Here is a 15,066-nt window from a genome sequence, read left to right on the forward strand (position 1 = left end):
GCAGAATGACCTTCAGACAGTGGGGTGTTAGCCAGCCCCTTGACTCAACAAGACCCAATAGCCACACTTGGTTCAAACTTCCAGGAGTCTGACCATGAGTGGTTTATTTTAAGCACAGGGCAATTTGGTGAAAACTTTTCAGGGGCTAGTTAGCTCAGTCTCACGTGCCAACAAAGCAGACACAAACCTCCTTGAGGAACAAAGCTAAATACAGGTCAGATGTGACTATGTTGAAACACTTTGTAAAGTTCATAAAGATAGGATCTATAGATTTAAAAAAAACCAAGTTTACAATAAGGGTGTGATGCAAAAAAAAAAATTGTCTCTAGCCGCAGAAAGCACGAATGTCAGCAGGCTATTAAGTGCCTCTTCTCCAGCCTCTCAGGTGGATAACAGGTATTGCATTCTGCCCCTTGAGAGAACCACCCTGTGAGCTAACATGCTAGGCTCCCTTAATGCTTATGTGTGAGCACAAGGACCTCTGTGATTCCTACAAGGGTATGTGTGAACATGACCAAAGCACAGTCACGTGTATATGAAAACGTCATAATAGAACCTGTTGCTTCTTTATTGTACGTATGAGTGTTTGCCTGTCTGTGTACCCCATGCCTGGTGTCTGCAGAGGGCATCAGATGGCCTGGAACTGAAGTTACAGAGGGTTGTGAGCTGCCATGTGGGTGCTAGGAATCGCACCCGGGTTCTCTGAAAGAGAAGCCAGTACTCTTAGCCACTGAGCCATCTTTACACCCCCAAATTGTTTCTTATGCTAAGTAAAAACCACTAGTAACTTGAAAATCCACAAAGAGCTGAAAAGCTAATCTAACCCTATGTTAAGAGGATCTTTGCGAGGGAAGAGGCTTAGAAAACAACATCAAGATAAAGACCCATGACTGAGTCCTGGTGGACTGAAGGAGGAAGAGGAGGAGAAGGAGGGGGAGGGGGAGGGGAGGAAGAGGCAAGATCATCCCCAAGATCAGAACATGTGTGCATACCACCTGTCCCTTTTCATGAGATGCCATGTCCTGCTTCAGGAATCCGCCAGCAAGCAGACTATCGTCAGATATGGGCCCTTGAACCTAAGAACATATCTGTATAATAAGCTTTCTGTGTGTATGTTTGTGTTTGCTCAGCACGGACAGCCGCTGGCCCCGTAGCCTTAAACCTGTTTTCTTAATAAAGTTTCCCAGCCTCACACATTTTGCTATAGCATTGAAAAATAGGTGAAGGAAATGTCTTAGGGTTTCTATTGCTGTGACCACCAGCCCAGGGATAGCACCACCCACCATGGGCTGGGGCTGCCCCCATCAATCACTGATTAAGAAAATGCCCTACAGCTGGATTTTGTGGAGGCATTTACTCAATTGAGGTTCCTTCTTTTCAGTTGACTCTAGCGTATGTCAAGTTGATATAAAACTAGCCAGGGCAGGAAGTATAAATTTAACATAGAATTATGTGATAGTTTACTTTTCTGTACCAAGTATTTATTGTGTATTTATCATATACAACATGCATTGATTAGCAGAACCAGCCTCCTTCTCATTAGCCACGTGTGGCTTGTTGCTTCTCTATTGGAGAGCATAGTCTAAATAAAGAGGTTGTTTGCCTGAGAATTAAGTGATTAACTTTTTCCTTGGGCATAAATCACCTTCCCACCCGAGGTTAATTAACTTTTTCACATTCTCAGCAATGTACTCCAAATGCCCCAGGAGAGTTTTCTCCACTTATCCCACTCCCCAGTTCCCTGGGTGATAAAAAGCACACAGTAAGCATTTATTTCATGCTTATTAGCTTTAGGTAATGCTGGTCCTCATTACCCCGGTTTACTTGATATTTAAGTTGGGGACCGTTTCCTCCAAGACCTTGCGTTTATTTTTGGTTGTTATTATTAAATTACTTCAGCAAATTTGGACCTGAAGCTTGCCCAGACTTTCTTGTTGTTTCAATGGGTTCAGTCGGCGACTCCAGCTTCCCCTGTGTCCCCCTAAGAGCAGGTGGATGTTAACCCTGGATGGCGGAGACTTCTCAGTCCTCCAGTGTTCCAATTTAGTGGCAACACCTTCTCAAAGAAGTGAGCCAAATAGATCCGGATCCATATCACACTGGGGCTTTTTATAACCAGTAGACTAGGGAGATCAAGTTGCTTTCTGCTCGTATTTCTAACCTACTTTACTTATAATCAAAGATTTGTTTATATATTTTTTGTGTATGAATGTGTGCATGTGTGTGTGTGTGTGTGCATGTGTGTGTGTGTGTGTGTGTGTGTGTGTGTGTGTGTGTCTGATGCCCACACATGCCAGAAGAGTGCATTGGATCCCTTGGAACTGGAGTCACAGACAGTTGTGACCCACCTTATGGGTGCTAGGAACCCAACCCAGATCCTCTTGAAGAGCAGCAAGTGCTCTCAACCACTGAGCCACCTCTCTAGAGCCTCTGCCTACTCTAGACCAGGGAGAAAATGGCAGTGATGTGCCTTACCCGGGATTGCTGGTGCTTGTGGTAGAATTCGGTCATGTTGAAGTCATCCAGGTCGACCAGTAGGCCTTGCTTACACATCTCACAGGTTTTTACAGTGCTTAGGTCTGCTCCTGGAATTAAGAGTAAAAACCACATGTAAGAGTCATAAGTTCTCAGAAGTTCTTTCATCACATACACACAGACTTACACACCCTACACACATACACACACACACACACACACACACACACACACACACCCCACACCACATATACATATATACACACACCACGTAGATACACACACCACACACACTTTTAGGTTATATGCAACCCTGAGTCTGTTTGTGCCAGCATTTTTGGACAGGTGCTATTTTGAGACTGAACTTGTGTGTGTTATGAATTCCAAGCTTCAGTGGTTTTCATTTGAAGTCAGGCATCTTCTGGAGAAAGTGACCTTGACTCCGAGCCCTGGACATCTTTTTTCCTCCTGTGGTCATTTGTTATTTGAGCTTCAGGCAGGTGAAATCTCCATGATGTCTAAATAACAGGTCTTGTTTCTATCTAAATATGTAAACATAATGGTTCATAAAACTGGAATTGCTACACGGAAGCCAACCCTCTCTAACACTGGCCTTTTGCAAGTGGAGTGACTGTTGGACCTACAGCCTCCCTCACCCCTCGAAGACCTAACATAGCTCTGCAATAAATAAATTAATGTCAGACCCACAGCAGACGGTATCCTCAGCCAATGGCTTGGCTGCCAGATATACCTTTGCTCCTACCCCAAGAAAGAGAGAAGGGCCCAGATGAGGGTTCTATTTACAGGGGTGTCTGGGGCCCGCAGAAGCCTGAGGTCAGTCTCCTTTGGAAAAAGGGGTAAGAGAAGGCTCCTTGTACTGCTGTTCTCATGGACATGTGACCTGTGCTTGCAGCACCATGGCTGTTCTGGGGATACAGAAGTGCCACATAGTTCCTCTGGTACAGCTGCAGCATTTAGTTAGTGTTTCTTACTAGGAAACATTATCAGTCACCTGCATCTGTTTAGTGATCAGGGCTTTGCAAGCGTATGCCCCAGTTCTAGGTTTCTACTGTGGATATAAAGAAATAATAAATCATAGAGACTGTTAAAAGGTGGGAGTGAAAAGTTTATCTCCCCGTCTGCATTTTGTATGCTTGCTTCTGTTTGTTTCTTTTTTCTCTCCTCCCTCCCTCCCTCCTTCCTTCTTCCCCCCTTTCCCTACCCCACCCCCCACCTCTCTCTCTCACCAAAGTCATCAACAGTGTTTTTGGTGGCTGCAGACCCCCCCCCCCCCCCCCCCCCGCTGCCGTGGATCTTCCATTCTAATCTTGCTGAACACATTCTAGCTCCAATAAAGTATCATATTTAACTTGCTTTTTTTTTCTTTCTTTCTTCTTTTTGGTCTGTGATAAATGTTTAATTGGCTTGAATTTCTAGTAAGAGAAAGCCTCTGCTCGGCTGTCGTAGAATGCAGTTCTCTAAGAGATGCAGCCAAGTGGTTGTCAGGTCAGCTGTGACTGCTTGCAAGTGTCTCTTATGACAGAGAGGGCCCATGGTTGGTTGGCAAGGAGACAGTAGGGGAAGAGTCGCTGGACCATCACTGAGCTTCCAGGCTCTCCTCCCAGCCATTTGAACGCATTTCTGTCCTAACTGCATGGCTGGAGGGTCTAGAAAGAGATTAGCATATATATGTTTGGGGAGGTGAATCAAAATTGGAGTTCCATTTATGTGTCTATGGGTGAACACTTCCCAGTGCAGATGCTTTGGGGTCACCTGCAATCCTGCCAAGAACCCCTCATTTGTGCTCCTTAAGCCCAATAAACTCCCTGGTTCTCCAGGCTAGACTTCAGTGGGATCACTCTTTGGTTTGTCATGGTGGCTTTGTGAGGAGGTGTGCTGTCTGCATCTCCCCAGGGAAGGGGCAAGCCACCGCGACGGCAGAGCCGCTAGTGATCACAGTCCCCCTCCCCAAGGTCCCCTCCCCCAGCCAGGATGGAGTTCTTCACTTGTAGGTGTGGATTCAAGCATCTGAGGATCAGTTCTATTTCTTGTGGAAGGGAAGAGGCAGCCATGGAGGGAGAGTGTCAGTTAATATGATTCTCCGATGACATGGCGAAGGCAGACAGCTGTGACTGTGGGGGACGGGGAGGCTCCCGGCCAGCTTATCAGACCAGACACAGATAAGGATGAGAAAGAGGAGAGAAACAGGGCCTGGCCGAGGGTACCAATCCCAGGGAGGGCGGTGTGAAAGACACAGCGGGGCCCCTTTCAGTTGACCAGATGCTCTAGCCCCTCCCTAATTAGAAAAGGCAAAGAAACCTGGTACTCTCCGCCAAGAACACTACAGCCAACCTCCCATGTGTCTGCACTTAGGTTATCACTTCCTGGGGTGACTGAGAAGGGCCTCCACGCCCAGCTGTGAGATCAGACTGACAAAACTGCCACTTGTCAAGCTCTTTAATAGAGACCTAGAAAATCCGAGTGACACACTTCTTACCCTCTGGCAGAATTGCTTGCACTTTAAAAAAAAAAAAGTGTGTGTGTGTGTGTGTGTGTGTGTGTGTGTGTGTGTGTGTGTGTGTACCCACGGGGGCCAGAAGCAGGAACAGCAGATCCCTGGAGCTGGAGTTCCAGGTGGTTGTAAGCTGCCTGATAATGGGTGCTGGGAACTCAACCTGGGTCCTCTGCAAGAGCAGCAAGTGTTCTTAACCGTGGGGTCGCCTCCCCATCCCCTGGTCGGGTTCTTAGTTAGGTGAAGCCCCTCCCCACCACAAGTGAAGTACATGTCTCTGTGTGTTTTGGCAGGTCTCGCATGACGGACCAGCTACTAACTGGACAGGGCGACCTACTGTAGGCTTGCTGGGGGTCTCCTGGCAACCCACGTCTGTGTGCCTCCTTCCTCCTAGAAGGCGAGCTTTGTGGATACCTCAAGCAGGAAGAGACTTTGTTTCCAAGACTCTCTCAGATTTAAACACACACACACACACACACACACACACACACACACACACACACACACACTCCACATTCACTTACCCCTCCCGTCACAGCATTTATAAGCAAGAATCCTGCACTTGGCCGTGTTCCCCTGACAGTGTGCTGCTGACAAGGCTCCCAAGCCCACACTGAGGCGTCTCAGATTAATTATACGCCGCAGCACGCTCGCTTCCCTTCCTTCCCCACCTACCTGATGTTATTTTCACTTTCAGCCACTTTTTCAGGCACTCTTGGTGAACAAACTGCAGGCTTCCAACACAGCCGCAAGGCTCCAGGAGGGGGTTGGTTGGGGAACCCCCGGCTATCTGACAGATGCGACACAAGTCTCCCTCCTCCTCCGAGTCCTCCTCCAGGAGACTAAACAGAAAACAAGGCCTCGTAACCAGGAGTCCCCCCATGCTTGTTGTTCCCACAAATACCATTTCCCAGGGCATTCATGGGAGAAGGAAGAAGGAGCAATCAATCCCCATGCCTTGGCTGTCTGGGTTTCTGGGGCTCACCTACTGTGCCTTCCCACCCCGTGAGGATCTCTCCCGGTGGAGTTATTGATCCTTGATGCGTCACAGAGAAGTGTGAGCTCAGGGGAAGGGACCTGCAGCACCAATCCAGAAGTGAGCAGTGAGATGGGGGCGTGTAGCTCAGTGGTTAGGTGTTTGCCTAGCATGGGGGAGGTCATGGCTTCAGTGCACATGGGGGTGAGATGAGGGATGAGGCCCTATAGCAGACACTGAGCCACTCTCTCTGCCTCAGCCACCTTGAGGGAGCCGGCTGTGTAAGCTGGTACACTCACAGGAGCCATAGTCAGAGCTTCTGTGTTCAAAGCTGGCCTCTGAAGCATTTGAATTATGTTAAGAAATGCAAACTCGAACAGCAACAACAATAGCCCGTGGCATTAGCCTCTGTGCTGTATAAAATAAGAGAATAAAAACACTGGAAGAAAATAATTATGACCACTTGAGTGGGCTTTGCATGGCAGAAAGTGCAAAGGCTGTGAGGAATGACATCCTAGGGTTTTGCTGGAATAACTTTAAGTTTTCTGTGTGTGTGTGTGTGTGTGTGTGTGTGTGTGTGTGTGTGTGCACGCGCACGTGTGCATATGCTTGTACAGGCCAGAGGTTGATGTTGGGTATCTTCCACCATTGCTCTCCACCTTATTATTATTTCTCCTGAGGCAGGGTCTACTGTGTAGCTTGGCCGGCTTAGAACTCGCCACATAAACTAGTTGGGTCTCAAACTCCTAGAGATTGGCGTGTGTCTACCTCCTGAGCGCTGGGATTAGACACACGTGCCACTGTGCTGTGCCGTCCATCTGTTTCACCTTGACTTTTAAGTCAGGGTCTCTCACTGAACCTGGAGCATAGCCCTTGGCCTGACTGGCTGGCCAGCGAATACCAGGGATTCTCTGGTCTCTGCCTGGAGTTTTATGTGGATGCTGGGGTCCAGCTGCAGACCCTCATTAGACCACAGCAAGCACCGGACCAACCAAGCACCTGGAAACGCCTTAAAGTGCAACTTTACAATGCACATTGTGAACGTTATGCATGTGTGTCCCCTTTGATCACAGGTGTGTATTTCCCTTCTTTCTTTCTTTTGTAGACCAGGCTGGCCTCGAACTCACAGCGATCTGATCTGCCTGCTTCTGCCTCCCGAGTGTTAGGATTACAGGCGTGCGCCACCACGCCCGACTGACAGGTGTGTGTTTCTAGGTAAAGCAAGTGGGCTATGCTCTGAAAGGAGACTCAGCAAAAGGCAATAAACATCTAACATAAACCCAGGCATCCTTAAAAGACTGACGCAAAACTGTGAGATTTAAAACAACATTAAAAATACAGGGTTTGAAATGAAAGGGATGAAAATGTTATTCACACTCAAAACTATTTTCTACATAGGAAACCCAAACAATCTACAGACAAAGCCCTGAGCTTAACAAAACACAGAGAAAATAAAAATTATTGTCAATTGCGTTTCTACACATGAGCCACAAAGAGTTAGACTTGAAAATATCATTTCGACAACAAACAGCAGCAGCAAGTGAAAGAACTAGAGATGAAGCGAAGGGCTTTTGTGAGGAAAGTGCTAGAAGAGCACAGAGACACGAGGGGAGAGTGCTGCCATGCGAATCGAGACTCAGCGTGTCAAAGTTGTCAGCACTGCTGGAATAGCACAGAGGTTCCGTGTGGTTACACTGCCAGAGGCCCCAGCGAGCAGACTCAACTGTGTCATCAAAGCCCATCCTGTGGGAGGAAGGCTGCTAAGACGTTAGGATGCCATGACGCCAGGTCAGGGAAAGGTGAGGGCCGCCAACGGAGCAGAACAAATCCCTCACACGGGCCAGAGGGCTTGCTCAGCAGCTACAGAACATGGCAGGTGGCTGTGTAGACCAGCAGGGACAGTCTCAGGACCACTGCTTCTTCACAAGGGAAAATCCCACAAGTGCCCGGTGTTTGGGGGGCAGAGGCAAGCACATCCCTTACGAGTCTGAGGCCAGCCTGACCTATAGAATGGGTTCCAGGCCAACCAGGGCTGCATGGTGAGATGTTAGCTCACAAGAAACAAATCTTCGCTTGTGAAAATTTCCTAAGACAGATACTTTTGAAACGACAAATAGTAAGATGTTAAGACAAATACTCCACAAGTGATAGCTGCTTAATGCAGAGGCCGGTGCCTAGAAACACTTGCACTTTTAAAAGAAAACTATTCTTTTTTTTAATTTTTTTAATTTTTATTTTTTTGAGACAAGGTCTCTCTGTTTTGCCTTGGCTGTCCTGGACTTGCTTTGTAGGCCAGGATGGCTTTGAACTCATAGCGATCTGCTTGCCTCTGCCTCCCGAGTGCTGGGATTAAAGGTGTGTGCCACCACACCTGGCAAGAAAGCTATTCTGAGTCCAAAGACATCACTTTGAGATGGCTGGCATCCAGACGTCTGACAGGCATGTCTGAAGGTGCCTCTGGGGATTGGTGAAGATGGGTGGGTGTGAGGTCTCTTGACCTTAACCATGGATGCTCTTCTTGGAGCTTGTTTAACTATGAAAAGAAAAGGCACTGACAACTAGGAAGCTGTTAGCAGGGTAGGTGTGGAGCCACCTGGGATCCCAGAACTTGAGAGTCAGAGATGGGGGTTCTGTGGGAAAGCTAGCCAGACTGGTTCACACTGGAGGGCTCTGGTTCAGTGAGAGAGCCTGCCACAATAAATACAGTGGAGAGTGATCGAAGAATTCACCTGCTGTCAAGCTCAGGCCTCTATGTGGTCAGGTATGCAAATGTCCTTGTGTACACACAGAGTCACTAACACACACACACACACATAGAGGCAGGAATGCACACACACACACACACAGAGGTGCACACACACTGGAAACAAAGAAAAGCAAGCTCTTCTTTCTGAAGAGGAGTGTGTAAGCAGTCTGTTTGATTCCCTCCTTCTTTTCCCATTTTTAATTCATTGTGGTGAAATTTTCCTGCTTGCAAATGGACATCAATAGAGTAATTAATGGCCCGGAGGAGCCATACTAACGTGTACAAAGAGGGCTCATGTTCCAAGAATCAATTTCCAGATCCTCAAGTCAAGACTTGGGCACTGTAAACACCGATCATAAAAGAGATGGTAGAATTCTGACAGTGTTTAACGAAGGCTTTAAAAAGTATCCAGTTTCATAGCTGTGAAATATACCAAACTCATCTCAGGAGGAAGGGAAGATCAAAGAAAAGGGCGATTCAAAAAAAGAATCTTGTTTTTCTCTCTCATGCATGAGAGAGAGCGGGCTCGCAAGCACATTAAACATGGAGGCAGTGGTTACACCAGCCCCACCCTTCAGAGAACTGGGGTAACTATGGTAACTGTTTGGAAGGTTTAAATTCTAGAACTGTTGGTTGGATTTGCAGTAACTCTCCGGAGGGAGAGCTGTGAACTTCAAGAGCTGAATGGTTCCTTCTCTGGGGAGTTAGCAACCTTTTCAGGAAAAAAAAAAAAAAAAAAGAACCCAAAAACTAAAAAGACAAACAACAACAACAACAAAATAAAACCCAGCTAATTTCTGTGGAGAGGAGAGAGCCCTGTGCCACCACGCACCTTTGTGTTCCTGGAATTTTGCCTTTCTTTCTTTCTTCCTTTCTTTCTTTTCCTTTTTATTAAAAACAATTCCAGCTGGGCGTGGTGGCGCACGCATTTAATCCCAGCACTCGGGAGGCAGAGGCAGGTGGATCGCTGTGAGTTCAAGGCCAGCCCAGTCTACAAAGCGAGTCCAGGGTGGCCAAAGCTACACAAGAGACACCCTGTCTCCAAAAACCAAATAAATAAATAAACATTCCAATTCCTCTTCCCTGTCTCCTCACCCTGTGTGTGTGTGTGTGTGTGTGTGTGTGTGTGTGACAGTAACTGTGGAGGTGGGAGGGTCCCTCCTTCTACTGTCTTGGTGATTGGTCAGCTCCTAAGCGGGTGCCTGTACCGCTGAGCCATGTGGCCAGTCCTTGTCCTCCTTATAATATTCAAGGAAAAAGATACTTTGGGGATATACAGGTGAAACTGAGCAGGATTGCCAAATTCTTCTTTGTACATACATATCTTTTAAGGGTAATGGAATAGGGACGGTTTTCCCAAAAGAAACAATCTCATTAACATGTCAGGGAAGAACATGGCTGCAATTTAAAAGTCCCACATTTCTCTAATAAAAGCAATGGCTATGGCAGCACAGGCGGGCAGTGGTGGCAAAGGAGGGAGCGTCTACTTACAACACAACAAGTCCTTACCTTTCTTGCAATTTCCTGAGTTTCTCTGGGTCTGCCTTTATCTCTGTGGCCCCCTTTTCATCCATGACACCAACACTGGTCCCGTTATCACTTTGATTTGGAAAATCAGACACTGCAAAGAAAGTAAAGGGCACGTTTTCCTGCAGGGGCCCAGGCACATAGAAATGGCCTTGTAAAGGTCTTCTTGTAGGTGAGCTGGGGGCGTCCCCCAACGCCATGCTGCCTTGAGGGCTGGAGAGGAGATCTTCTGCCAGTAATGGTGACGTCTGGGCTGGGCTTGTTGAAGCTGTCTCCTCTGCGTCCCTGACGTCATCGTTGCGGTTTTCAGCAGTAGCCAATGGATTTCTGTTTCTGATAGGCGAGAGGGGCCGGCGTACATTGAACCTTAGGTTTTCCTCCAAGTCTGAACTGGGGACTAGGACAGACGACATGGGCAAGCTTGCTGGGACATCGTCTATCAGAGCGGAGTGCAACACTGATCTGTGAGATGCATTCATGGACGACCTTGGAGCTGTGGGTCTCCCAGAGAGTAAGCAGTTGAACGAATTCCTTGAACCATTCAAGTAATTTTGCCAGTCTCTCTCATAATTGTGAATAGCAGACCTGTCTTCCACAGGACTGTCGCTGGGTACATCTTCGGCACCGACTCGATCAACGTCATCAGAGTTGGCGTCCTGTGAACGAGCGGTCTTCTCGTCTTCCTGCTCCCCATCGGGACTCTCTTTATCCGACTCCCCCAGTAGCCTGGTATCTTGGAGCATCCCTTGCCCAGCAGAAGTTGGCTTTGTTGCTAGCTCAATGGCACTGCTTTTTCTTGAAGACCCAGGACTGGGCTCATTCCATCTTCGAGAATTTCCTCTGAGATTTTCAGCATTTCCCTCAACATTTCTATTTTGAGTGGCTGACGCCCCAAGAAATCGGCTTCTCTTTTGGCTAGGAGGAGAGCGCATCCCAACCAGCAAAAGCTCTTCCTCCATGCGGGTTTCCTCTTCTGTGTCATAGTTTTCTTGCTCACTGTTTAATGACAATACAGAGTAGAAATCTTCGTCGTGGAAACTAAATGGTGCCCTTCTTGGTCCTACCACTGTGGCAGGGAGGGATGGAGGTCCCAAGGGCTCAGTCAGCACTTGAGAACCATTCGGTGGCTGGAAGGCCTGTGAGAGGGCAGAGTGGGGCTCGGTCTGGGGGTGAGCAATTGGGTCTCCTTTTCTCTGTCTCTCCAGGGGCTTCCCGGCCATTCTCATGAACTGTGAGGGCGTGGCTAAGTTTCTTTTCTCTCGAGCTGGCTTCTTTAGCTTAGTCTCATTTGGACACATCAGGCTTTCTTGTTGGACAGTCAGATCTATGTTGAGAAGAGATAAATTCTGTTAAAAGCACCCATGGGAGAAAGCCCCACTCTGCTAAGCATGATAGCCAACCAAAGGCAACAGCAACAAAAAAGGCTCTGGAGAAATAAAATCCAGGCAGCCCGAGGGCAAGAGGTACCAGAAGCATGGGAGGGAAACCCACCTTTACTGCCTCTGGACTCTCCCTTTTGGGGTTCACACCTGCAGCACTCACACCTGTGAGTTCCTGACATGGGTGAATTTACATCTGTGGGCCTCACACCTGAGTCTGCAGGTGAGTGGGCTCACATCTGTGCATCTTACACCTGTGAGTTCCCACATGGGTGGGTTCACATCTGTGGGCCTCACACCTGTGAGTCTGCCTGTGAGTGGGTTCACATCTGTGGCCTTCACACCTGTGAGCTCCCACATGGGTGGGTTCACATCTGTGGCCCTCACACCTGTGAGTCCGCATATGTGTGGGTTCACATTTATGGCACCCAGACAGGTTCAGGAGAGGGGGGGATCTTCGAGAAGATTAGTACAGCTCTAGGCCAGCTCAGTCAAGGATGGCTAAACATTTCTGTAGTTACGGAGAAGGAAAGCAAGCGATGTGGGAGTGACTTCTACGAAACCTTTCTCACCCTGACATTCCTACTTCACTCACAGCTTTTCAAAAACACAAGAAAAGTACAGTTTTATTTTGATAGACTGGAAAGAAGGCCCTAGAAGCTAGCGCCCAGGTACACAATGATTGTGATTAAGTTTGCTGTTTAATGTAAATAAAAGTTATAAAGCTCCCAGGAAATTATCATCTCTTCTTTGCTATTGGCTCCTAGTAGACAAATAACTCCTGGCTGCCATGGAATCTCTACCTCTGGATTATAAAGTGTGAGGAGACAGGGACAGAAAGGACTGGTAGTTTGTCCAGTGAGGGGGGGGCTTCTATCAGTGAGACCATGTATTTGCAACTTAGCTTTGTGGGGCTGAGGGGGGTGGCTCAGACTGTAGAGTGCTTGCCAGAGGCCTGGATTGGATCACAGGAACTCAAGGAAAGCTGTGGGGTGTGGTGGCACACACATGCAATCCCAGAACTGGGGAGGAGCAGATGGGAGGCTCCCTGGGCTCACCAGCCAGCCAGCCTCGCTGAACTTATCTGGCCTATAAGACAGATAGTGCACTCACACCACATGTTCTCACAGAGGGTACCAAGGTTAGGGGAAGGTCCTATGATGTGCCCCAAATCATATTCCTAGCAAGTGATGTAAGCATCAAGCGTGTGAACCAAGGCCTTCTGGGGCTTTTGCTCTTTACCACTGCCCTGGGCAATGCCTAAGAACTTCCGCCGGCTTTGCCATTTCCTCCCCGAACCAGTGGGCTCTATTGGGATGCACGCATGTGGTTAAGGTTTTCCACCCCCCTGTGGGTAAAAAGTTGAAAGTGCTTTTCTGATTCCATTTCTCCTTCCTCCCTACTGACATGGCTGACCCTCTTTGTGCGCCTCTCTGCTCCTCCACAGATCTGATGAAGCTTGGCTGTCCTTATCAGTTCGCCTGTTGAGTGGACAGGATGCCACGGGGTGCAAAGGCTCTTGATAACTGCTCTGCTGGGGGAAATGCAAATCCGCTGAGCAGCCGGCTGGGCTGGGGCCAAGTCAATACTGCCTTTAATTGAGGTGCCTTGCAGGGGAGCCACAGCTGGCTCACTAGTGTCCTAATACTCTCTAAGCTGCTTTTCTTGGTAGCTGCATGGGACACTTGGTGACGCAGTGCGAATCTTTACTCATCAGTCCTTCCAGAAATCAGTTAAACTGTCCTACTGGGCCCCTCGTGGGGCTTATAAACCCCAGCAAGAGATGTGTCAACAATTCAAGGACGAACTGGCTGTGTCTGAACTGGAGTAGATTTGGATGCCGAACCAACAGGGTACTGGGTTGATTCGTGTTTGAGGAACTAGTGCTATCTAGGATACAGCCAATGGAGCTCAGGTGTGTGCGTGTGTGCGTGTGCGTGTGCGTGTGCGTGTGCGTGTGTGTGTGTGTGTGTGTGTGTGTGTGTGTGTGTGTGTATAGAGGCTAGGGGGCACCTTAGGTGCTGTCCACCTTTTTTAAAAAGGCAGATTAGATTCTCTTATTTGGCCTGGAGCTTCAGGGATCTGTCTGTCTCTACTTCCCCAGCCCTGGGATTAAAAGTATGTGTCCCCACACCTGTTTTTGTTGGTTTGTTTGTTACTTTTTGTGTGTTTTCCTCACACTTGTTCTTGGGATTGAACTCAGGTCCCCATGACTGCAAGTGAAACACTTTCCCGCTGACCTCTCTCTCCCTATTTTTTAAAAGAAGAAAAGTGACACAGAGGCAAAGTGAAGGATCTTTTTGATCATTTCACATTCTGAGCTTGAAAAGGACCTCCAAAATTAGTAAACAGTGCTGCCCTGAGCCACCTCCTCTCTCTGAACACACCCCTCTGTGACATCACGAGGAGCTGCCCTGGAGCAACAGTCCAGGTGGCTCAGCCTTCAGTGGGCAGGATGAGAGAAATCGCTGGGCGGCTTCTGAAACGCATCATGTGGAGACCCACGGACAGACTCTTGTGGTGTGACAGGGGCCTCTGAGGCAGGAGCCGTCTCAGCTATGTGCTATGCTGCTGAGGCTTCCTTAGGCACACCCGGGACAGTGTCACCACACTTTCTTGTCACCAAATCTCCTTCCTCTTTAAAATCCAAGCAGAGTATCATGTAATTGTGTGTGTGTGTGTGTGTGTGTGTGTGTGTGTGTGTGTGTCTGTCTGTCTGTCTGTATGTGTATGTGTGTGTCTGTATGTGTGTATGTGTGTGTGTCTGTATGTATGTGTATGTGTGTATGTGTGTCTGTATGTGTGTGTGTGTGTCTTTATGTGTCTGTGTGTGTGTGTCTGTATGTATGTGTACGTGTGTGTCTGTATGTGTGTGTATGTGTGTGTGTGTCTGTATATATGTGTATGTGTGTGTGTCTGTGTGTGTGTTTGTCTGTATGTGTTTGTGTGTGTCTGTGTGTGTGTATCTGTATGTATATGTGTGTGTGTGTGTGTGTGTGCGTGCACACACGCGCGCATGTCTGTGTTTCGCTGTGGGCTGGGAATAAATACTCACTTGGTATGCCAGTGCTGTGCTATTCATAGCCCTGGCCGTGTAGCTGCTGGATGCTTCTCTGAGGCCCTGCTTTGGCCCCAGCCTGTTTGCTATGCCTTTGGCCTTAGATTTCCTTTTGGACTTCACCAGACTGTCCTGGATTCTAGCAATATACTTTTTTCTTTTTTCCTTTTCCCCTCCTTTTGGTTTATAAATGTGGTCCATGACCCTTGGTGAGAGCTCGGGGACGGTAGAAGATGAGCTGGTCCCATAAGCAAGAGCCCAGTGGGGAGTTGCTCAGGTGCTGGACTTCAGGGTGTGTTGAGAACTCAGCACCCCGATGTTATCTTGACCCTGCAAAGAGCTGTGGCTCAGAGTTTGGACACGAAGTACCTGAGGCAGAAATATGTGTTGTGG

The 15,066-nt window shown here is 48.1% G+C and overlaps 1 protein-coding gene across 3 annotated transcripts in view; it reads right to left on the reverse strand.

Moving 5' to 3' along the window:
* MARCHF10 (membrane associated ring-CH-type finger 10) overlaps positions 1–15,066 on the reverse strand; it is a 98,758-nt gene that overhangs the window by 16,546 nt on the left and 67,146 nt on the right. For all 3 annotated transcript variants that reach the window (XM_084748516.1, XM_084748514.1, XM_084748515.1), the window contains 3 exons: positions 10,219–11,560; positions 5,663–5,829; positions 2,476–2,585 (listed from right to left, as the gene is read on the reverse strand). In XM_084748516.1, coding sequence (XP_084604642.1) covers positions 2,476–2,585; positions 5,663–5,829; positions 10,219–11,560 — 1,619 coding nt within the window. The remainder of the gene's footprint in view (positions 1–2,475; positions 2,586–5,662; positions 5,830–10,218; positions 11,561–15,066) is intronic.

Source organism: Acomys minous (assembly GCF_964271855.1).
Source record: "Acomys minous genome assembly, chromosome: 12".
NCBI lineage: Eukaryota > Metazoa > Chordata > Mammalia > Rodentia > Muridae > Acomys > Acomys minous.